The following is a 23,391-nucleotide window of genomic DNA, read 5'->3' on the forward strand; positions in this document are numbered from 1 at the left end:
GGTCTCCGGTTGTGGATCAGAACTTTGATATTAGGGGGTCTACTCATGGATACTGAGGGTAATTCACAGAGATTTAGAATTCTAGGGTCCTCTCCTTCAACACATTCCCTTAAAGCTGAGTCTCTCAAGATCTAACTCAGGCCCCCTGCATTTTGCTGTCAACATAATGACTAGATCCATTTCACTCAGTTTCATTTATTGGCCAGTGACTGCCAAACTCCTTCTTATAGCAAACATCTTTCCTCTACTTCACACACACATAATCAACAAACTGCTTCCCAGATATCTGTAGCTGAATATCTCACAGGTTCCTTCAATTCAACATATTCCACACAGAATTCATCATCCACTCCTTCCCCTTCTTCCCCAGTCATTCATTCAAATTTGATCCTCTCAACCAAATTTGAGACTCAAATCACTCAGATTTCCCAATTCCAGATCAACTTGTCATCCATAATTTTCCACTCCTTAAACACTCAATTAATTGCCAAGTCTTAAATCTCTCTCTTAAAATATCTCATATCCATCCACTCCTCTCCACCACCACCACCCCCCTCCACCCCAGTGCAGATACAGTCATCATAACCTGGGACACTGTCATCCTTGGAGGAATTACTGTAATATCCAACTGGTCCCCTTCCTCCAGGGTTACACCTTGCCAGTGTTATGCTACGGCCAGGACAATCTTTCTAAAATGGAAATCCGATTGTGTCACTGATCTGCTTAAAACCTTTTCATGCCTGTTCATTGCCTTTCAAAACAAATGTGAACTCCCTGATGAAGCATATAAAATCTTATTTGACCTGTCCTTTTCCTATTCTTTTCTCCTACCCTCTGGGCTTCCCTGGTGGCTCAGACGGTAAAGCGTCTGCCTGCAATACAGGGGACACGGGTTTGATTCCTGGGTCCGGAAGATCCCCTGGAGAAGGAAATGGCAATCCACTCCAGTCTCTTGCCTGGAAAATCCCATGGACAGAGGAGCCTGACAGGCTACAGTCCATGGAGTACCACTTCCCAGGTGGCGCTAGTGGTAAAGAACCTGCCTGCTAATGCAGGAGATATAAGAGAGTTGGTTTCGATCCCCGGGTTGAGATGATCCCCTGGAGGAGGGCATGGCAACTGACTGCAGTAGTCTTGCCTGGAGAATCCCACGGACAGAGGAGCCTGGCAGGCTACAGTCCATGGGGTCACAAAGAGTCAGACAAGACTGAAGTAACTTAGCACACACCCTCTACCACAGCCATACTGAACTTCTTCAGCTCCTCCACTGTCATCCTCTCTCTAGTCTACTGGCCGTTGTGCTTCCCTCTACTTGAAATAATGATCCTACCGATCACCTTTGTTCTGTCTAAATCTTGCTTTTGTTTTAATCTCAACTGAAATGACATCATTCTTCTCCCTATACAACATGAGGTCTCCCTGGTACATACTCTCATTCACCAGTCATAACACACCTCATTGCATGGATGTAGCCTAATTATTCATCTTCTTAATCAAACTTGCCCATGAGGGCAAGAACCATTTCTTTTTTTTTTTTTCACTAATGTGCCCCCAGCATCTAATAGTGCCTGATTAAAAGTAGATAATGAATAAGCTGAATTCAATTCATTCACTCATCCAGTTGGTATTTTAAGCAATGGCTCCCCACTCCAGTACTCTTGCCTGGAAAATCTCATGGATGGAAGAGCCTGGTGGGCTGCAGTCCACGGGGTCGCTAAGAGTCGGACACGACTGAGTGACTTCACTTTCACTTTTCACTTTCCTGCATTGGAGAAGGAAATGGCAACCTACTCCAGTATTCTTGCCTGGAGAATCCTGCAGAATCCCAGGGATAGGGGAGCCTGGTGGGCTGCTGTCTATAGGATTGCTCAGAGTCGGACACAACTGAAGCGACTTAGCAGGAGCAGCAATGGTGCCTAATGTTATCCTAAGCATTGGGATGCAACAGAGAACAAGACCAAGTCCCGACTTCATGAAGTCTGTGTTCTCGTGGGGAACAACAATAGACTAGTAAACAAATGATAGACAAATAAACACTTTTAAATTGAATGAATAAATACATTCTTAACTGATATTTTCTATTGTATTTTCCAACTGTCCTTTCTTTATTCTGTTAGATAGAATAACCCGCCAAAATAGTATAAATGTAAGTATTTAAAATGCAACAGTACATATTCATGGCTTTTATAATCATGAAACCAAATACTCCAGTTAGATTTGACTGAAAGACACAGGCCTATACGTGTTTATAGAATTATATTCTCATCTCTGTATTAGCAGTGCAGTCAGAAATTGAAAGACAGATAAACTACCAGAAAAGTAAATTTTATTCTTAAAGACTCTTTTAATGCAACTGTTTATAATAAGCTTTTCCTTTCATTAAAAATTGCCATTCCCATAAATAAAGTATTTGTCAAATTTATGCTAAGCTAGGCCCCAACAAGACTGTGGTCTGTGTGATTAGACTGACTAGTTTTCTCTGATTATGGTTTCAGTGTGTCTGCCCTCTGATGCCTCTCACAACACCTGCCATCTTACTTGGGTATCGCTTGCATTGGACGTGGGGTATCTCTTCCCCATGTCATGTGGGGCCACACAAGACGGCCGGGTCATGTTGGAGAGGACTGACAGAATGTAGTCCACTAGAGAAGGGAATGGCAAACCACTTCAGTATTCTTGCCTTAAGAACCCCATGAACAGCATGAAAAGGCAAAATGATAGGATACAGAAAGGGGATCTCCCTGGGTTGGTAGGTATGCAATATGCTACAGGAGATCAGAGGAGAAATAACTCCAGAAAGAATGAAGGGATGGAGCTAAAGTAAAACAATACCCAGTTGTGGATGTGACTGGTGATAGAAGTAAGGTCCAATGCTGTAAAGAGCAATATTGCATAGGAACCTGGAATGCCAGGTCCATGAATCAAGGCAAATTGGAAGTGGTCAAACAAGAGATGGCAAGGGTGAACATCAACATTCTAGGAATCAGCGAACTAAAATGGACTGGAATGGGTGAATTTAACTCAAATGACCATTATATCAACTACTGCAGGCAGGAATCCCTCAGAAGAAATGGAGTAGACATCATGGTCAACAAAAGAGTCCGAAATGCAGTACTTGGATGCAATCTCAAAAACGAAAGAATGATCGCTGTTCGTTTCCAAGGCAAACCACTCAATATCACGGGAATTCAAGCCTAGTCCCCAACCAGTAATGCAGAAGAAGCTGAAGTTGAACAGTTCTATGAAGACCTACAAGACCTTTTAGCACTAACACCCCAAAAAGATGTCCGTTTCATTTTAGGGGACTGGAATGCAAAAATAGGAAGTCAAGAAACACCTGGGGTAACAGGCAAATTTGGCCTTGGAATAAGGAATGAAGCAGGGCAAAGGCTAACAAAGTTTTGCCAAGAGAATGCACTGGTCATAGCAAACACCCTCTTCCAACAACACAAGGGAAGACTCTACACATGGACATCACCAGATGGTCAACACCAAAATCACATTGATTATATTCTTTGCAGCCAAAGATGGAGAGGCTCTATGCAGTCAGCAAAAACAAGATTGGGAGCTGACTGGGGTTCAGATCATGAACTCCTTATTGCCAAAATCAGACTGAAATTGAAGAAAGTAGGGAAAACCACTAGATCATTCAGGTATGACCTAAATCAAATCCGTTATGATTATACAGTGGAAGTGAGAAATAGATTTAAGACCCTAGATCTGATAGATAGAGTGCCTGATGAACTATGGATGGAGATTCATGACATTGTACAGGAGACAGGGATCAAGACCATCCCCATGGAAAAGAAATGCAAAAAAGCAAAACAGCTGTCTGGAGAGGCCTTACAAATAGCTGTGCAAAGAAAAGAAGTGAAAAGCAAAGGAGAAAAGGAAAGCTATAAGCATCTGAATGCAGAGTTCCAAAGAATAGCAAGGAGAGATAAGAAAGCCTTCCTCAGTGATCAATGCAAAGAAATAGAGCAAAACAAGAGAATGGGAAAGACTAGAGATCTCTTCAAGAAAATTAGAGATACCAAGGGAACATTTCATGCAAAGATGGGCTCAATAAAGGACAGAAATGATATAGCCCTAACAGAAGCAGAAGATATTAAGAAGTGGCAAGAAGACACAGAAGAACTGTACAAAAAAATCTTCACGACCCAGATAATCACAATGGTGTGATCCCTCACCTTGAGCCAGACATCCTAGAATGTGAAGTCAAGTGGGCCTTAGAAAGCATCACTATGAACAAAGCTAGAGGAGGTGATGGAATTCGAGTGGAGCTATTTCAAATCCTGAAAGATGATGCTGTGAACGTGCTACACTCAATATGCCAGCAAATGTGGAAAACTCAGCAGTGGCCATAAGACTGGAAAAGGTCAGTTTTCATTCCAATCCCAAAGAAAGGCAATACCAAAGAATCCTCAAACTACTGCACAATTGCACTCATCTCACAGGCTAGTAAAGTAATGCTCAAAATTCTCAAAGCCAGGCTTCAGCAATTTGTGGACCGTGAACTTCCAGATGTTCAAGCTGGTTTTAGAAAAGACAAAGGAACCAGAGATCAAACTGCCAACATCTGCTGGATCATGGAAAAAGCAAGAGAGTTCCAAAAAAACATCTATTTCTGCTTTATTGACTATGCCAAAGCCTTTGACTGTGTGGATCACAATAAACTGTGGAAAATTCTGAAAGAAATGGGAATACCCGACCACCTGACCTGCCTCTTGAGAAACCTATATGCAGGTCAGGAAGCAACAGTTAGAACTGGACATGGAACAATAGACTGGTTCCAAATAGGAAAAGGAGGACGTCAAGGCTGTATATTGTCACCCTGCTTATTTAACTTCTATGCAGAGTACATCATGAGAACTGCTGGACTGGAAGAAGCACAAGCTGGAATCAAGATTGCCGGGAGAGATATCAATAACCTCAGATATGCAGATGACACCACCCTTATGGCAGAAAGTGAAGAGGAACTAAAAAGCCTCTTGATGAAAGTGCAAGAGGAGAGTAAAAATGTTGGCTTAAAGCTCAACATTCAGAAAACTAAGATCATGGCATCTGGTCCCATCACTTCATGGGAAAGAGATGGGGAAACAGTGGAAACAGTATCAGACTTTATTTATCTATTTATTTATTTATTTATTTATTTATTTATTTTTGGTCTCCCAAATCATTGCTGATGGTGACTGCAGCCATGAAATTAAAAGACGCTTACTTCTTGGACGGAAAGTTATGACCATCCTAGACAGCATATTAAAAAGCAGAGACATACTTTGCCAACAAAGGTCTGTCTAGTCAAGGCTATGGTTTTTCCAGTGGTCATGTATGGATGTGAGAGTTGGACTGTGAAGATAGCTGAGCGTTGGAGAATTCATGCTTTTGAACTGTGGTGTTGGAGAAGACTCTTGAGAGTCTCTTGGACTGCAAGGAGATCCAACCAGTCCATTCTAAAGGAGATCAGTCCTGGGTGTTCCTTGGAAGGACTGATGCTGAAGCTGAAACTCCAATACTTTGGCCACCTCATGCAGGGCGTTGACTCACTGGAAAACACTTTGATGCTGGGAGCAATTGGGGGCAGGAGAAGGGAACGACAAAGGATGAGATGGCTGGATGGCATAACCAACTCGATGGACGTGAGTCAGTGAACTCCAGGAGTTAGTGATGGACAGGGAGGCCTGGTGTACTGCAGCTCATGGGGTCACAAAGAGTCGGACATGACTGAATGACTGAACTGGACTGAACTGAGGTGCCAACATCATATCTACATGATTAGAATGAATAGCAAGAGGGTTATTGGCCATCACTTTTAACCGATTGACTAATTTAACAAACATATAATGAATGCTAAGCAAATGCTAAGTCCTGAGGATACACACCATGCCTACTAAAACCTTCCAGACAAATCTCTTCATTTTTCTAACTACTGTCTTTTTAATAAAATATAAGTTCCTTGAGGAAAAGTTCTGGAGAAGTTCAGCATGGTATAGAGTTTTAACAGAGTTATAAGTAACCAAAAAATAAGACTCCAGAAGATATTGTCAATTTAGCCTTAGTAAACTCTGATCACACTTCCTTTAAAAAAAATCAATTAATTATTTGTTTATTTTTGATTGTGCAGAGTCTTTGTTGCTGCATATGGGCTTTCTCTAGTTGCAGAAAGCAGTCACTTCTTTGTTGTAGAGCATATGGGCTCACGGGCTTCAGTAGTTGCAGCTTGAAGGCTCCAGAGCACAGGTTCAGTAGTGATGGCACACTGGTTTAGTTGCTGCACCACATGTGGAATCTTCCTGGAGGGACCAAACCCATGCCCCTGCATTGGCAGGTGGATTCTTTATCCGCTGTACCACCAGGAAAGTCCCACTCTTCCTTTGATGTCTCCTTTGCCCTAATGTCCCCAACTGTTCATTCAGGTGAATACATTGTACACTCCTAAGAATTTGTATAAATATCTTATTTCATCTATGGTGATAGCCATGAAATTCCATCAAATCCCATGGATTTAAAGGAATACCAAGGTAAACTTCTCAGAAAAATAATTACTTCTTTTGTAATGTAAAGAGTTGGCCCCTATAGTTATCTGTTCTGTATGTTTTTTGAGGGAGAGGAAGAATATCAAAGTTTCTTAATATTGTGTCATCTGTATATTCTTTCTTTGTTTTAATGAACTGGTTCCATCAACTGAAGTTTAATAAGCACTGAAGCGAAGACCATTTCTTCTAATGTTTCTGTACTTTATACATCCCTCCTTCATCCTCACTGGCTTAAGCCATATTATGGGTTTCCAAAAAATTGGTTCTCAAAATTGCTTAACTGTCATGTACTTGCTCATAGTCCCTTGACCATTTCTGCCTCCTTCAACACCATATTCCAGGGATCATGTTCATTATGTTCTCCAGAGGTACCTGAGACTCTCTATCAATCAAGCTAATGCCAGAGTCTATTGTATGTTTTGAAGGAAGAGATTTCTAGACTCCTAAGTTCATTTTGACTCTATACAATGGATGTTCTTCTGTTTCAAGTTACTGTCTGAAAAATGTCAGAGTTTATGTACCCTTGAAGTTTACTCATCAAGGGCACTTCCCTAAGCTTCCATATTTCCAGCAGTATTGATGCTTCTCAGACCAAGAACAGCAATCTGACCCCTTTAGAAGTTAGGGAGCTTCATATAAAGGGAATACTCAACCCTAAATATGTTACACATGTATGAAAACATTCCAGCCGCTATGCCAGGGAAAAGTAGTAGAAAGGCTCAGTGAGACTCAACCCTCGCTGGGAAAGACTTTCAGAGCAGGAAAGGACTGAGGAAAGAATCACGCATCAAGTCAGACTTCAGTCCTACCATCACCTTCAGGTAGCTATGGGGCTTTAGACAACTCACTTAGGCAAAATGGGTCTCAATTTCCTTTACTGAGAAATGAAAGAACTGAGCAAAATAATCTCTAAGGACCTTACCAAATTCTTTATGTTTTTATGACTGAAGTGCAGTTTTTTTAAGTGTACAGCATATTTTTGTATCTTGATATGCAAGCTTTGCTATCTACTTTGCAGACTGTGGAGATACAGGTGCATCTGTGTACATTTCTTTAAAATTTAGTAATTAAGCTCTCTAGTTTCAAATTTCCTAATGAGGAGACAAATACACACATACACATTACTGTAACTTTTTACTTCCCTAATCTAAATACTTACTGAAAATAGTACACTTAACACAGACTAGTGATTATAAATTTTTATATTTGAGAATTTAAAGTTTTATGTAGATGATCTTATTCAAGACATCTTGAGTTTGTCAGTAGTCTTTAGCATAGGTGAGTGTATTATGCTAATTAAACATCAGGTACTTTTGTTATCTCTATAAACAAACCCTTAATGCCCTCCTGTTACTCAAACTGTGGCCTGAGGCCCATGAATATCCCATGACCTGAGGCTGGTCAAAAACTTAGACTGCCTCACCCCAGATCTTTGAAATCAAAAGCTGCATTTTAACCAGGTACTCAGGTGATTTATATGCTCACTAAACTTCTAGAAGTGCTATTATATATTATAGTGGTTCCTGCACTGCTTTAAAATATGCAGGGGGTTTTCCTATAAGGGAGTGAATAAATGAGTGGCCTAACTGTAGTTGGGCTTCCCTCATAGCTCAGTTGGTAAGGAATCTGCCTGTAGTGCAGGAGACCCAGGTTCAATTCCTGGGTCGGAAAGATCCCCTGGAGAAGGAAATGGCAGCCCACTCCAGTATTCTTGCCTAGAGAATCCCATGGACAGAGGAGCCTGGCAGGCTATAGTCCATGGGGTCACAAGAGTTGGACACGACTTAGTGACTAAACCAACCAACTCTAGTTAGCAAAGTGAATCTCTACAACTCAGTGCCACTGGACTTAGACTAACAGAAGCTTATGGTTGGCAATCTCTCCATTTCTTTTAATATAGCTCTGGGTCTAGGCTCAATGGTAAAGAATCTACCTGCCAACTCAGGAAATGCAGGTTTGATCCCTGGGTCAGGAAGAACCCCTGGAGAAGGAAATGACAACCCACTCCAGTATTCATGCCTGGGAAATCCCACGGACAGAGGAGTCTGGTGGGCTACAAGTCCATGGGGTCACCAAAGAGTCAGACGCAACTTAGTGATTAAACAACTACCCTTATAAGTGGGGGTTGCGACCTCTCTGGCAGTCCAGTGGTTAAGACTCTATGCTTCCCCGACAGGGGACACAAGTTAGATCCCTGGGTGGGGAACTAAGATCCCACATGCCACACAGTGCAGCCAAAAAGAAGAAAATATATACGTGAATGTGTGTGTATATATATACGCACACATATATATGTGTGTGTGTGTGTATAATAAAAATAAATAAATGGCAGGGGCCAGGGAACTGGATGAAGAGCTCTATTCTCTTCAAGATCCACTTACAAATATTACACAGAAAGTCAATATGAAGAGTATTAAAATATTGGACTCTTTTTCATAGGATAACAACCAGTGTGTTATTTTTGTTTCACTTTATAGCTGTTGATTTTAAAGTTTCATAATACATTACTGTTATATTCATAAAGTATCATAAAGAGGAAAAAGAAACACCTTTCAACTATGTGGTTAAAGACTCTAAAATAAGTAAATAATAAAACAAATCAAGGATATAAAATTCAAGTAGAAGTTCAAACAAAACAGACAAGGATTCCAGTTGCAGCTCTAGGACTGTGTGGTTTGTCAACCATTCACTAATCTTCTCTGGGTTCCAGTTTCTTCATTTACAAAATGAAAGAATGATCTTGATTTTATGTCCTAAACTTTAAAATTGTCCCAGCTTTAAAATTCTGAAATCCAGTACATCTGAAATCAATGCCCATTTGTCATCTCAAATGCACCTATTGAAATTCCATATGAAATCTCAGAAGTGGCCTAAATAAATCATTCTGGAATTTCTGCTATTTTATTTGCTAAGAACAGGAGCATATGAGCTAGTGGCCACCTCATGGTGCAAATGTAAAGATATTATCCCCAACAGACTTTTTCTCTATGCAAGGAGCAAATGTGGGTCCCAGAACACATTTGCATGCCAGGAAAGTTAATCTTAGTTTCCTTTCATTCTGAATCACCAAATCAAGTGATCCCCCTTGCTAACTATCCAGTTCACTCACATGGTCTCCTTGAATCTTCGTGAAAGGGTGAGAGCTTTCATCTCTGACCCAAAGCAGGGAAAGCTCAACGGAGAGTAACACCTGAAAAGCTACCTCATTACTCTGGCCCCAGAGAGTAAACTGACAAGTCTTTCAGGAGCTAATTATTGAGCCTGCTATTTGGTTCACTGACAGAGTTTCTTGTTTGTGGGAAGAAACATATTTGTGCATTGCTTTTTCCATTACCACCATTTCTATCATCATAAATAAGAATCAATAGGCCATTTCGAGTAGCATATGCTCACCACCATTTAGCATCTGAGTGTCAGCCATACACAAGCTAAGCAACAGTGCTCCAACCTCCTGGCTGAGAATTCAAACCCACCAGACAAGGAAAGCACTTCAATTCATGAAGACAGTGTTTATGTCTGAGTGAGCAACTAGAAGGCAAGGGTAGTCTATTCTTTGTATCTCTAGCAATCTCTGACACAAGACTGACCATCCTAAATAAATAAGCGAATAAAGAATGAATGAACAAATGGCTGAATGAGCCAAAAGGTTTTAAGATGCTGGACAGAGGAGCCTGGCAGGCTACATACAGTCCACAGGAGTAGCAAAGAGTCAGACATGACTGAGTGTCTGAGCACATGGAACTGACTGGATTTTGAGGGTGGGTCAGAGAATGTTATTTTGGTAAGTGCAGACCTATTTACAATTCATGATGCAGAAATGAAAGCCAAGACACTGCGATCTGAGACAGACTGTCTTTGATGAGCAGTTGCTCTGCATTGCTCTAATTTCCCTACCATATTCGCTATCAGGCCTCACAAGTGAAAGTGAAGTTGCTCAGTCATGTCTGACTCTTTGCAACTCTATGGACTGTAGCCTACCAGGCTCCTCTGTCCATGGGATTTTCCAGGCGAGAATACTGGAGTGGGTTGCCATTTCCTTCTCCAGGAGATCTTCCTGACCCAGGGATTGAACCCAGGTCTCCCTCACTGTAGGCAGACATGTTACCGTCTGAGCCACCAGGGAAGTCGGCCTCACCAGAAAGACAAGAAATCAGAATGAGGGCCATTCCAAAAGTCAAGTGAGACCTCGAAAGAAAAACTCTCCAAGGTCAATGAGGTCTTGCTGGACAAAACAAGGTCAGGCAAGGGACTGATCAGAGAAAGAGCAGGAAAAAGAAAAAATGAGGTGGTGAGGGGGAGCAGCAGAGGGGTAGCTCAGGCAGAGGCCTGAGTGGGAAACAGGTGTGCAAAAAAAATGCACCGAAACAAGGAGAGGTGAGGAAGACCGACCCCCAGTCCTCAAGGGAGGTTGTGGATGTCTGGATGGGGAGGGGCAGAAAGGCATTAAGTCTTCAAGAAGACAGGGAAGGAGGGAAAGAGAGGGGGAGAGATCAGACAAATGTCTATAAAATAATACCCATCACCACCGATAAAATATCCTTTTTTCTTCTTGAGAAAGACAAAGGGAATTTTAAGTAGGATTAAGTAGTAGTAGCTTTCAGAACTCAGCAGCTCTCAGGAGCAATAATAAGTACATAAATAGCTAAGTGGATGGTAGGAATTACTTCACTTTGGAATGTGGCCAGCCTATCAAAGTTAACAGTAATATCACATCTTTTGAAAGCTTTTTTGAGATTCTAGGGGGCAAATCATCTTAGAAAAACTGTACCATGTTAATTTTAGGAAAAGGATGCTCCTCACTGCTTAAAGACATTCTACTGCCTGAAAATTGATAAGACAGAAGTTCTAGCCTGCTGGGAGGCACTCTCTTATCCATGTAAATACATTCCAGTATTGCCCCCAATTGGAAGCAAATAATTATGTTCGCAGATTACCTTCGCCTAATGTAAAATTTTACTCAAAACATAACCCACAAAAGATGCTCTTAGTGCAACAAAAAGGACCTATGGATATCCCACTTTCAAAATTCTCTAACTTTTGGACTCACTGTGAATATTAAGACATAAACTTTGTAAGGACTTCACTGTAGCTCAGACAGTAAGAATCAGCCTGCAATGTGGGAGATCTGGGTTCGATCCCTGGGTTGGGTAGATCCCTTAGAGGAGTGCATGGCAACCCAATCCAGTATTCTTGCCTGGAGAATCCCATGGACAGAGGAGCCTGACAGGCTGCAGTCGATGGGATCACAAAGAGTCAGACATGACTGAGAGACTACTACTACTACTAAACTTTGTTAAGGCCAGATTTTGAAACACGTATAACTGTATAAATTGGAAATGCAAATAATGTCCAAATCCTGGGGCTTCCCCGTTGGCTCAGTGGTAAAGAATCCACCAGCTAAGAAGGAAATGTTGTTGGATCCCAGAGTCCAAAAGATCCCCTGGAGTAGGAAATGGCAACCCCCTCAAGTATCCTTGCCTGGGAAATCCCATGGACAGAGGAGCCTGGCAGGCTACAAACCATGGCATCACAAAGAGTCAGACATGACTGAGCAACTAAGCATGTTCAAACCCTAGACACTTCTAGCCACGAATATCCTATGGATTTTCCCTCTTAAGTACATTAAGCACATTTCTTCTTTGTCTGCTAATGTGCTGATCATCTTCTCTGCTTCCCAAAAACACATAAAAACTGGGTGTTGGTGGCAACTGGGGGTACAAATATCTTCTCTCACCATCTGGAAACATTCACGTGTTACTGTTTTCAAAAAAAGTAAGAAAGAACATTGCATTCTTTATTTATTTTCTACCCAGAGACAAGTTATTTCAGTATCACCCACAATGGAATTTGCGTGAAAATCTGCTCACTGACCCCATTCCCTAAGGGTACATTTGCCCTAGCACTTGGAGTAAACACCATTTTCATTGCACCAGAAAGAGTTATAATTGGACAGATTGTTACAGTTTTAGCAACACCCAAATAAACCAAAGTAATATGAAGCAGACATGCCACCAAGTCTGGATTCTACAACACCTCAGTTCAGTGTTTCTGCCTGAAATAAGTATTTCTTCTACATCATCGACAGATGCTTAAAGGACATCTAGAGACGTCAACATTTTCTTTTAATGACTTTAGAGAAATTGATCATTCTGAAAACAGTCCATTAAAAAGCTCTATGATTGTATATTAACTCATATCTATGAAATCTAGAACAGTGGTACAAATGAACCTAATTACCAGACAGGAATGGAGAGGCAGATGTGGAGAATGGGCATTTGGGCAAGGCGGGGAAGGGGAGGGTGGGACAAACTGAGAGACTAGGATTGACATCTATACACTACCATGAGTTCATTCATTTCACTAACTGGTTAATTTTCATTAATATACTCTAAACAACAGTAGGATATAAACACGTGGATGATCAAATGACATTCAGAATTCAAAGCTAAGCACAGTGTACAATATACATGAATGAAAACCCATAAGGCCCTCTGTGTACAACTTCTTTCAAATCCTCCTATAAACTGACTGCTCTTTATATCCCATTATTCACTGACATGCAAACTCTTCATGAGATGCACCTCTCCTCTGTTCTTCACACTTCTCCATGCCACTCTCTGCTGACCCATCTTTTCCCTCTTTTGGGAAGCTTTCTCAATCTTTTCTTGTTCTCAATCACCTCCTCCCTGCAGCTTTGAGTTTTACAACTTAAACTTATAATCATACATTTTTTGAACTTCTTTGATATCTATGTCCAAATTTAACAGTTAATCATAAGATACTTTGTTGCCCTTTACTTATGTACATGTTTGGGTATATCTCTCTTTCCCAACTAAATCACACGATTTAAAGGTAACACATCCCTCTTATGCCTCTCCTTCAAGTTTCTGTCAAGATCCTACTCCACGTTTAACATCTTTCTCTTCATATTCTTTCTTTATTTTTTAAAGACTTTTTTTTATGCAGACCATTTTCAATGTTTTTATTGAATTTGTTACAATTGCTGTATAGTCATTAAATCATGTCCAACTCTTTTGTGACCCCTTGGACTGTAGCTCGCCAGGCTCCAATGTCCATGGGATTCTCCAGGCAAGCATACTGGAGTGGGTTGCCATTTCCTTCTTCAGGGGATCTTCCTGACCCAGGGATCGAATTTGCATATCCCCCACTGTCAGGGAGACTCAATACCAGAGTCTCTTGGGAAGCCTTTGTTACAATATTACTTCTGTTTTATGGTTTTGGTTTTTTGGCCTCAGGGCATGTGGGATCCTAACTCTCTCACCAGGGATTGAACCTACATCCCCTGCATTGGAAAGGGAAGTCTTAACTTTGGCCACCTCATGCGAAGAGTTGACTCATTGGAAAAACTCTGATGCTGGGAGGGGTTGGGGTCAGGAGGAAAAGGGGACGACAGAGGATGAGATGGCTGGATGGCATCACTGACTCGATGGACGTGAGTCTGAGTGAACTCCGGGAGTTAGTGATGGACAGGGAGGCCTGGAGTGCTGCGATTCATGGGGTGGCAAAGAATCAGACACGACTGAGCGACTGAACTGAACTGAACTCAACTACCTAACCACCAGGGAAGTCCCTTGATATTCCTTCCCACCACCATGTTTATCTGAAAATATGCTTAAATTAGATGCCCTCCCCTAAAGAAATTTCTGTAACTCTGCTTCTTTCTCAAGTTCTCCCATCATCGCTACTTTGTTTTTCTGCTAACTTCTTTAAAAAAAAGCATTCCTCCCTCTACCTCTATTTCATGCCTATCTCTAGCCCTCACCATCCTCACCATCTGAGTCTCCATCAAACTTCTGTTCTTCAATCATGCTTCTTGGTAGCACTGAACATGTATGCACCCTAACTCCTCTCCTGACTCCCAGTACATCTCCTTCCCCAACCCGCAATGCTTAATTTCTTCTTCTGGTTCCTCCCCTAGAGGGTTAGGTGGTTATCCCTCATCTCTGCTCAGTTTTCCCTGGTAACTGCATCTCTGCCCTTGTCTTTTAACTTCCAGGTCTCCTGCATCTACTACTACCTAATCTGTGTTTCTAGTGTCTTACACTAGGCAGGGTCTCAAACCTGGGATGCCACCTGCTGGGCAGTTCCATGGGGTGATTTCAGAACCCAATTCCAGTTAGTCCTTCTAATAGTGCATTACCATTCTTGCTGTCTTTTCGGTTAAGTAGTTTGCCTAGACCTAGCTGGCAGAGCTTTGTCATTCAGAACCCCCATCACCCACCACCACCCCCAAGGCATTCAGCACTCACCATGGCCTGTAAATACTACCTACTAGGATCTCTACTGGAGAAGGCAGTGGCACCCCACTCCAGCACTCTTGCCTGGAAAATCCCATGGAAGGAGGAGCCTGGTGGGCTGCAGTCCACGGGGTCGCTAAGAGTCGGACACGACTGAGCGACTTCACTTTCACTTTTCACTCTCATGCATTGGAGAAGGAAATGGCAACCCACTGCAGTGTTCTTGCCTGGAGAATCCCAGGGACAGTGGAGCCTGGTGGGCTGCCATCTATGGGATTGCATAGAGTTGGACATGATTGAAACGACTTAGCAGCAGCAGCAGCAGCAGCAGCAGCAGCAGCAGCAGCAGCAGCAGGATCTCTATACTCTGTGTTCCATCCCTAACTAGCACATCTCATGAGGCTGAGACTGTCTACCACTTGGGCTATGGGATGGACACTGACTCACCTTTCTCTTTTCTCTCCCCTGATCCCCAACCCTCCCTACAGTTCTGTCAGAGGAATCTTTCTGAAAGAAGTATCTGACCAATGTCCTAAATGAAAAGCCTTATTTACTTCTACCCTACAGGTAGGATAAAGCCCCAGACCCCCAGTTCTGGAGCTTCTAGGAAGAACCCCAGAACCCTGCATGAGCTGGCCTGTCCCGATCTGGATCTGGATCTTCTGCTCTCACTCCCACACTCAGTCTCAGTTACTCTGGTCTCCCTGACCTTTTATTTTTTGTTTTCTTTACCTTACCTTAAACTCAAGACATTTGTGCTATATCCTGGAATGGGCTGCTCTCATATTTTCACATGGCTGAGGACTCTTGCCATTCATGTGCTTAGTCGCTCAATCATGTCCAACTCTTTGTGACTCCATCTGTAGTCTGCCAGGTTCCTCTGTCCATGGGGATCCTCCAGGCAAGAATACTGGAGTGGACTGCCATGCCCTCTTCCAGGGGATCTTCCTGACCCAGGGATTGAACCCAGGTCTCCTGAATTGCAGGCAGATTCTTACCATCTGAGCCACCAGAGAAGCCCCTTGCCATTTATGTCTGGTCTCAAATGTTAGCTCCTTGGCAAAGCATCTTAACCAAAGGATAGTAATTGCTGCCTTCCCTCCTTCCTGAGGCCACCTGGTCACTCTTTCTATATTTACTCTGTTGTATTTCTTCAATGCACATCTCAGCATCTGGAAGTCTCTGTTTCTTTATACATTTACTTATTTAGTGACTCTTCAAACTCAAATGTAAGACTCATGAGCACGAACTTTGTCTCACTTCACTTACTCCAGCTCCTGGAAGTCAGTTCCCTCCACTGGGGCGCCCCTCTCCACATCCATCCTTGCTCCATTTACAGGGCTGCTCTAGCGCTTCTCAGATTATATCTTTATTTGAAAACCTATTTCCAAAGGAACTAAATAGAGGGAAAGGAGGTCGTATCAAAATGTGTGGGCCAAGGGAAATGCAAGAGAGGAGTGTCTGGTTATAAGATGCCCATTCAGTATAGATCTTAATTTAGAAGAGATGTATCTTTATTGAAATTATCCCTTTTTATGTTCTTTTTAATTATGCTGTACATATTTCATTTTCCATGTGTTAGTTTCCAATATATATAAATGGGTATATAAATACATCCATTAATATATATAAATGGATTTAAAAGGAATGTTTATACAGACCTTCTATCTTGTATTGATCCTACTAAATGTACTTAGTTCTAAGTAGTTTTTAAAACTCCATAGATGTTTCCACATACACAGTCATGTTATCTTCAAATAAAAAGTTAAATTCTAACATTCAAAAAATGTATATTTAATATCACTGTTATTTTTATGTACAAAGTACAGAAAGTAGAGCATCAAAAAACCATAGCTGCTAGAGCAATGCAGGATATGGGGGACATGATTGAAATAGTTGAAAAGCACTATCAGCACATTTTGTTATGATCTGTCATCCTCACAATATTTTGAACTCCTGGCAAACAAAATCACGTCTTGTTTATTTGTCAATATCCTACCAAACCTAATAAAGTACTTTGTCTAAAGTAGATACCCATAATTTTAAAAAAAAAGAACTGAAATACTCCAGCACTGAACACATGGCACATGTTCAATAAATACTTGTTCATTGATTGCAAGAACCAATGTGCAAGTTTAAGTTTGTTGAATGATCAATGGAAGCTCGGCCCTGCTGAGAAACTGTAACAAGAGATACAAGGAGGTAGAAGATGTTGTCATTACTATCCACATAGAAAAGCTTCATTTCTCAGGTAATGACAAACACAAATGCTCCAAGGAAAACATTTAAATGGTTACCTGTACATTTCTTTATATGACTGTTCCTTTTTCCATGTGATCCCAACTTGCATCCAAAATTCTCCTCCCAGAACTCTGCGAACCATACATTTCTTCTATTGTTGGCAAGAGTTCGGCTTCTAAAATATCGATCAAACCCTATTTTAAAGAAGAATGGTATGAAAATACTTTAATGTACTATCAGAAATTTGAATATATATCATGTTGTGATCATTGCATGAAAAAATATACATAACAAATGGGGGAGGACCAGTAACCCAGAAATAAGGCTATCCCTGTGGCAAGAATCAATGGAGAACAAAGGGCAGCATCTCTACTCCCACCATGCGCCGTTCAGGCATGCACAGCAGATTGGGACTCATCCTCACCACTTCTTCCTCTCCTCTATGTCTCCCAGTGGCAGCAACCAGTGACCTCATGCTGAATATTTAGAACGAACTCAGACTTTTTCTCTTCTCTTTCCCCTAGTAGGGGTCTATGTTCTGGGTTTCTGTGCTTCTACTCACCTGAAGATTTATCTGATCTGGATGTTCCCTTTTCAGCTAACTCAGTAAACCAATCACTACTAATGTAACCTTCTGGTTTTTTAGATGCTAAGTCGTGTCCAGCTCTTTGCAACCACATGGACTGTAGCCTGCCAGGCTCCTCTGTCAGTGGGACTTCCCAGGCAAGAATACTTAAATGGGTTACCATTTCCTTCTCCAGGGGATCTTCCCAACCCAAGGACTGAACCCATGTCTCCTGCTTGGCAGGCGGATTCTTTGCCAGTGAGCCACTTGGGAAGCACCCGGTCTCCTGGAGTCCTAGGTAATAAGCTAAATTGTCAGTCTGGTCAGGTAACCACTTCACTGAAGGAAGAATACTGGAATGGGTTGTCATTTCCTTCTTCAGGGGATCTTCCAGACCCAGGGACCAAACTTGCATCTCCTCCATTGACAGGCAGACTTTTTACCCCCAAGCTACCAGAGAAGCCCTTACTTCGTCATTATTCTCACTTTAATAAATATACTCTTACACCATTGATGAAATGATCTTTTGAACAGCATGCATTAAAAACCAAAACAAAACCTCCAATATACCAAACATTTGTCAACTGACTACTTCTCTGATTTTAATATTTCTTTCAATTTCCAATTGAGCTTTGATTGATAAACATGAGATTAAAACTGGAAATAATGCCTTGTTCCAACAAATAATGGCAAAGGTAGGAATTTTAGTCACTGTCAAGATCACTGGAAAAGATATTTGGGAGGCAGACTGCTTCTCAAGGATGTTCCACATCTTCTGTTGCCATTCATTTATCCATAGAGTCAAACCAGGATCACGCCTCAGTTTGCTATAAAGCAAACACTATCCTTCCAACTATGCTATAACTGTTGTGTATGTCCATGGATATTTGCAAACTTAGAGGGCAACTGCTAAAATCATGGAGATATCTAAGGCCAACAACAGTGCTCCTTAAAAAAATGTCTTGTGGATATCTTTTCCAATTAAAAAAATATATAATGTGCTATCTTAAACAGTTACTGTCTTGGTAATTCTGCCATCGGTGCTACAAATTTTATCCAGAGTCATAAAATAATGGATGCATTTCATCACATGCTGATACTCTGATTTTGCTTTTGGGTTTAGATTCGGTTAGAATGAAACAAATTCTCCATGGTGCATCCTTACCATCAATTGATGCTCTTTTGGGTAAAATTGTCACAGCCCCTTCTGCAATCTCCTCCTGCTGATAAACGGGTGCTATTTTGGATCCCCAACTATCAGAGCCAATCCAGAGAAAATGCCCACTTTGGTTCAACTTTTTTGCTGCTTCCAATATCCTCCTATGAGAATAAGAACAAATAAAACACATCACATTTACCAAGAAACTTTACACATATGAATGTTACAAGACCCACTATATTAAGGCATCAATACTCAGTAGGTCACCATTAAACAAGTCAATCATTCTAACTGCCTGAGTTTTAACATCTCCTAAAAGAAATAAATTGGAGACTTTAAGTCCAGTGCCTGATAATTAGCCTTATTCTTAACCTCATCCACATTATTCTGTCTATCATCATTGTTTGTCTTATTTCTTTTCAGTCCCTGGATTTTACTCAATAAACATTTCAGATTGAGAAACCAGAAGGCTGCTGTTTCTATGTAGCAGAAAGCAGTCTATACTTGCATAAGAATGCTACAATTCTTGTGAAATATTACAAGATTCTACATTGAACATGAAATATATTAGAAAAAGGATGTGAGGTGCAAATATGATCCTAAATGAGGAAGAATATCAATCAGTACCTGATGTCATCTTCATTAGCAAACATAATCACTGCCCGAGCATTAGGTGTTTCTAGCAGGCGCTTGATAATTTTTTCAAATTCTCCAGGTCTTGGTTCACGTGGAATTTTCTGTGATTGAGCAATGCAAACACCACCTATTTAAAGAGAGAGAGAGAGAGTGATTCAGAAAAGACATTTACTTAACACACTTAATGAGGTTAGCTACTTTATAGAAACACATGACTCAGTAATGGAGATTGTTTCTCAAAATATCTGTCATTCTCACCTATTTAAAAGCAATCAGGATGTTTTGCATCCTAATATATATATATATATATATATATATATATATATATATCTCAAATGAATGACATCAGTGACTTAATCACACATCAGGTTTTTGTTTTTAAGTTTAAACATTATTTTTGTGAATGTCCTTTAAGAAAAAAATCAAAGTGCACAAGATGTAGGACAGGAGAGAAGAGTGGAAAGAAAGGCTGTTTTAATTCATTTAACATAAGTCCAAGTACAAGTGCTTTGATTAAAAAAAAAAGGTATGAGTATGTCTTATAGGTGAGACTTCCTGTGATAAATATAGGAAGGTCCTTTTGCTAACTTATTTTGCGACCCCATGGACCCACAAGGCTCCACTGTCCATGGAATTTTTCAAGCAAGAATACTGGAATGGGTTGCCATTTCCTACTCTAGAGGCCCTTCCTAACCCAGGGATCGAACTCATATTTATCAGTAGACCTCTTTTAAAGTTAATTTCCTTTTTTTAGCTCATAGTATTGTAGCAAGAAACTTATACAAAAACATAATATGTTATGAGACAAGTGGTCTTCAAGATTATTTGAGACACAAGTCAAGTTTCAAAGACACAAGCACTCAGTTGACATATTTCTCCACCATGAAAATCAAAATGGCAGAAATTCCATCCAACTCATGGCAAATAGATGGGGAAACAATGGAAACAGTGAGAGACTTTATTTTGGGGGGCTCCAAAATCACTGCAGATGGTGACTGCAGCCCTGAAATTAAAAGATGCTTGCTCCTTGGAAGAAAAGCTATGACCAACCCAGACAGAGTATTGAAAAGCAGAGACGTTACTTTGCCAAGGAAGGTCTGTCTAGTCAAAGCTACGGGTTTTTTTCCAGTTGTCATGTATGAATGTGAGAGCTGGACTATAATGAAAGCTGAGCCCCAAAGAATTGATGCTTTTGAACTGCGGTGTTGAAGAAGATTCTTGTGAGTCCCTTGGGCAGCAAGGAGATCCAACCAATCCATCCTAAAGGAAATCAGTCCTGAATATTCATTGGAAAGACTGATGCTGAAGCTGAAGCTCCAATACTTTGGCCACCTGATGCGAAGAACTAAACATTTCAAAAGACCCAGATGCTGGGAAACATTGAAGGCGGGAGGAGAAGGGGATAACAAAGGATGAGATGGTTGGATGGCATCACTGACTCAATGGACATGAGTTTGAGTAAGCTCCAGGAGTTGGTGAAGGACAGGGAAGCCTGGTGTGCTGCAGTCCATGGGGTCTCAAAGAGTTGGACAAGACTGAGCAACTGAACTGAACCATCCAACTCACAGAACAAAAAAGGAAGAACACTTCTTTTGGTTTCTCATCTTAAGGCAATGAGAGGCCAGAAAGAAAAATGTAGAAAATATCTCTGCCCTTTGCTGATGGGCTAGGATAGGAGGAAAAGGAGTTTTCCTCTGATGTAGTGGTGTCAAGGTAACATATTCTAATATAAAGAGAAAAAAATGGCATCAGCAAGATGTTTCAATTGCATTATGGTTTGAACATACTTTTTGAGTCACTTGAGAAGAAAATCACCATTTATTTATGGCATGGCTTCAACAAGCAAGGTATTTTTACTTCCACACAATTGACAATGCATTCAATTACCCAAACATTACAGGGTGCAATATGCCATGCATCTGGCTGGACACTGGAAATGCCCAGTCTAACCCAGCAGTTGCTGGGTAGTCTGGGAAAGGGGCATTCCAATAAATTATCAAGGAGCATGTAATGATTTTAGGATGAAGAGAGTATACCACACTTTGAGAACACAGAGGAGGGAGTTACTCAAGTGCTTGAGAGAACTGGATTTTAAATGGCAAATATACATAAGCACAGGGGCAAAACTGGGACATTTCTGGTAGAAGCCAAGGTATGAAAGAGCCTTGTTGGGTCATGACTGGCTGGGGTTGAGGTTGGAAAGAATGGACAGGTCCAGCTTGACAATGACTTTGTTAGACAGGCCAAATAATTTGGGTTTTATATTGACAAGGCTAGGAACCTACAGAAAGTTCATAAGCAGGAGAATTACATGACGAGCTATGTGTTTTAGGAAAAAACTTCAGGTAGCCAAACAAAGAGGAACCATGTGGTAGCCACACAATGGGTGTCCAGTGTGTTGTGATCTGATTTAACACATGTGACAATGCCGTATGATTAACAGTGCCACAGTACTGAAGGTTATTCTTCGTATAAGTTAGAACACTGCTAAAATTATCCTTGCAACAGCAGTACCCTCACTAACCCTACACTCTGCTCTTCAGTGTTGAGAATTGCCTATAAGCCACAGACTGAGCCTCTAAGTAGTCAGCCTACTGATATGTCCAAAATAGTTGTGATGATTGATTCATTCCTTTAGTAAATATTTATGGGGCTTCCCTGGTGGCTCAGATGGTAAAGAACCTGCCTGCAATGTGGAAGACCTGGGTTCGATCCCTGGGTTGGGAAGATCATGTGGAGAAGGGAATGGCTACCCACTTCAGTATTCTTGTCTAGAGAATTCCATGGACAGAGGAGCCTGATGGGCTACAGTCCATGGGGTCGCTAAGAGTCAGACATGACTGAGGGACTAACAGTTTCACTATCTGTCAGCCACCATGCAGGAGATATGGATTTATAATGGTGAATAAAATGGACATATTTTAATGGTGAATAAAACCATATTATAATGGTGAATAAAACTCTTACCAGAGTTTAGAAATGTTACGGGTAAAACAGGCTTAACACAAAAAAACCACCAAATAAGTATATAAGTTATGGCATGCCCTACAAGGAAGAGCAAGGTCATTTAATTTATATTGATGAAAAGTGTCCCTAAAGTTGGTATCTCTCCATTAAGGTCAGAAAGAAAAGAGAAGGGGAGAGAATCAAGTGGAAAATGTCAGGAAAGAACCAGTGGAGTTAATGAATGAAGGGGAGAGAAGTACGAGACAAAGATGAGAGGTAGATGGGATCCAGGCCATGCATGTCATTCAAGACCTGTGCAAGATTATGAGTAATGAAGGTGCCTAATTTTCAGTAGCCCACAGGAGTATGTCTTTTCTATGGCTACAGCATTTCATGGAAGAAAAATGAATGAGGACCACAAAGTGATATAAGAGGGCAACCTGGAAAGGAGAGAATAGGAGGCCAGGATCCCAGTTAGGAAGTTACTAGGACAGGCAACAGGGGATGATGACTAGGGTGATACTATCAGTACTGAGGAAGGTCAGGTGTATGAGTGCTCAGCGGTGTCCAACACTTTGCAACCCCAAGAACTGTAGCTTGCCAAGCTCCTCCTTCCACAGAATTTTCTGGGCGAGAATAGTGGAGTGGATTGCTATTACCTTCTCCAGGGGATCTTCCCAACCTAGGGATCAAACCTGGGTCTCCTGCATTGCAGGCAGACTCTTTACTGTCTGACTCACCAGAGACAGGTGGACAGTGAAAATTGGAATTAGAATCAGTGGGACTTTGTAACATTTTTCCCTCCTTTACTGAAACATGACTGGCAAATAAAAATTGTATATACTGAGTTGGCAAAAATGTTCATTAGGGTTTCCCCATAACACCTTACAGAAAATCCCGAGCAAATTTTTTTTGCCAACCGAATATTTAGGTTGTATTAATTTGATTGAGGTGGCGTAGTGGTAGGAAACCATTAAGCATGACTCTAAGGTTTTGGCCTTTGTGATTGGTTTCAGTGGGGCTTCCCTGGTGGCTCAGATGGTAGAGCAT

General features: G+C 41.2%; 1 protein-coding gene across 1 annotated transcript in view; it reads right to left on the bottom strand.

Annotated features, from left to right (window-relative positions):
• GRM8 (glutamate metabotropic receptor 8) overlaps positions 1-23,391 on the bottom strand; it is an 865,112-nt gene that overhangs the window by 486,557 nt on the left and 355,164 nt on the right. Inside the window, exons 3-5 of the mRNA XM_052638669.1 lie at positions 19,387-19,522; positions 18,766-18,920; positions 17,092-17,229 (exon numbers count right to left, since the gene is read on the bottom strand). Of these exons, the coding sequence (XP_052494629.1) occupies positions 17,092-17,229; positions 18,766-18,920; positions 19,387-19,522 (429 nt within the window). The remainder of the gene's footprint in view (positions 1-17,091; positions 17,230-18,765; positions 18,921-19,386; positions 19,523-23,391) is intronic.

The sequence above is a fragment of the Budorcas taxicolor genome, chromosome 4 (assembly GCF_023091745.1).
Source record: "Budorcas taxicolor isolate Tak-1 chromosome 4, Takin1.1, whole genome shotgun sequence".
NCBI lineage: Eukaryota > Metazoa > Chordata > Mammalia > Artiodactyla > Bovidae > Budorcas > Budorcas taxicolor.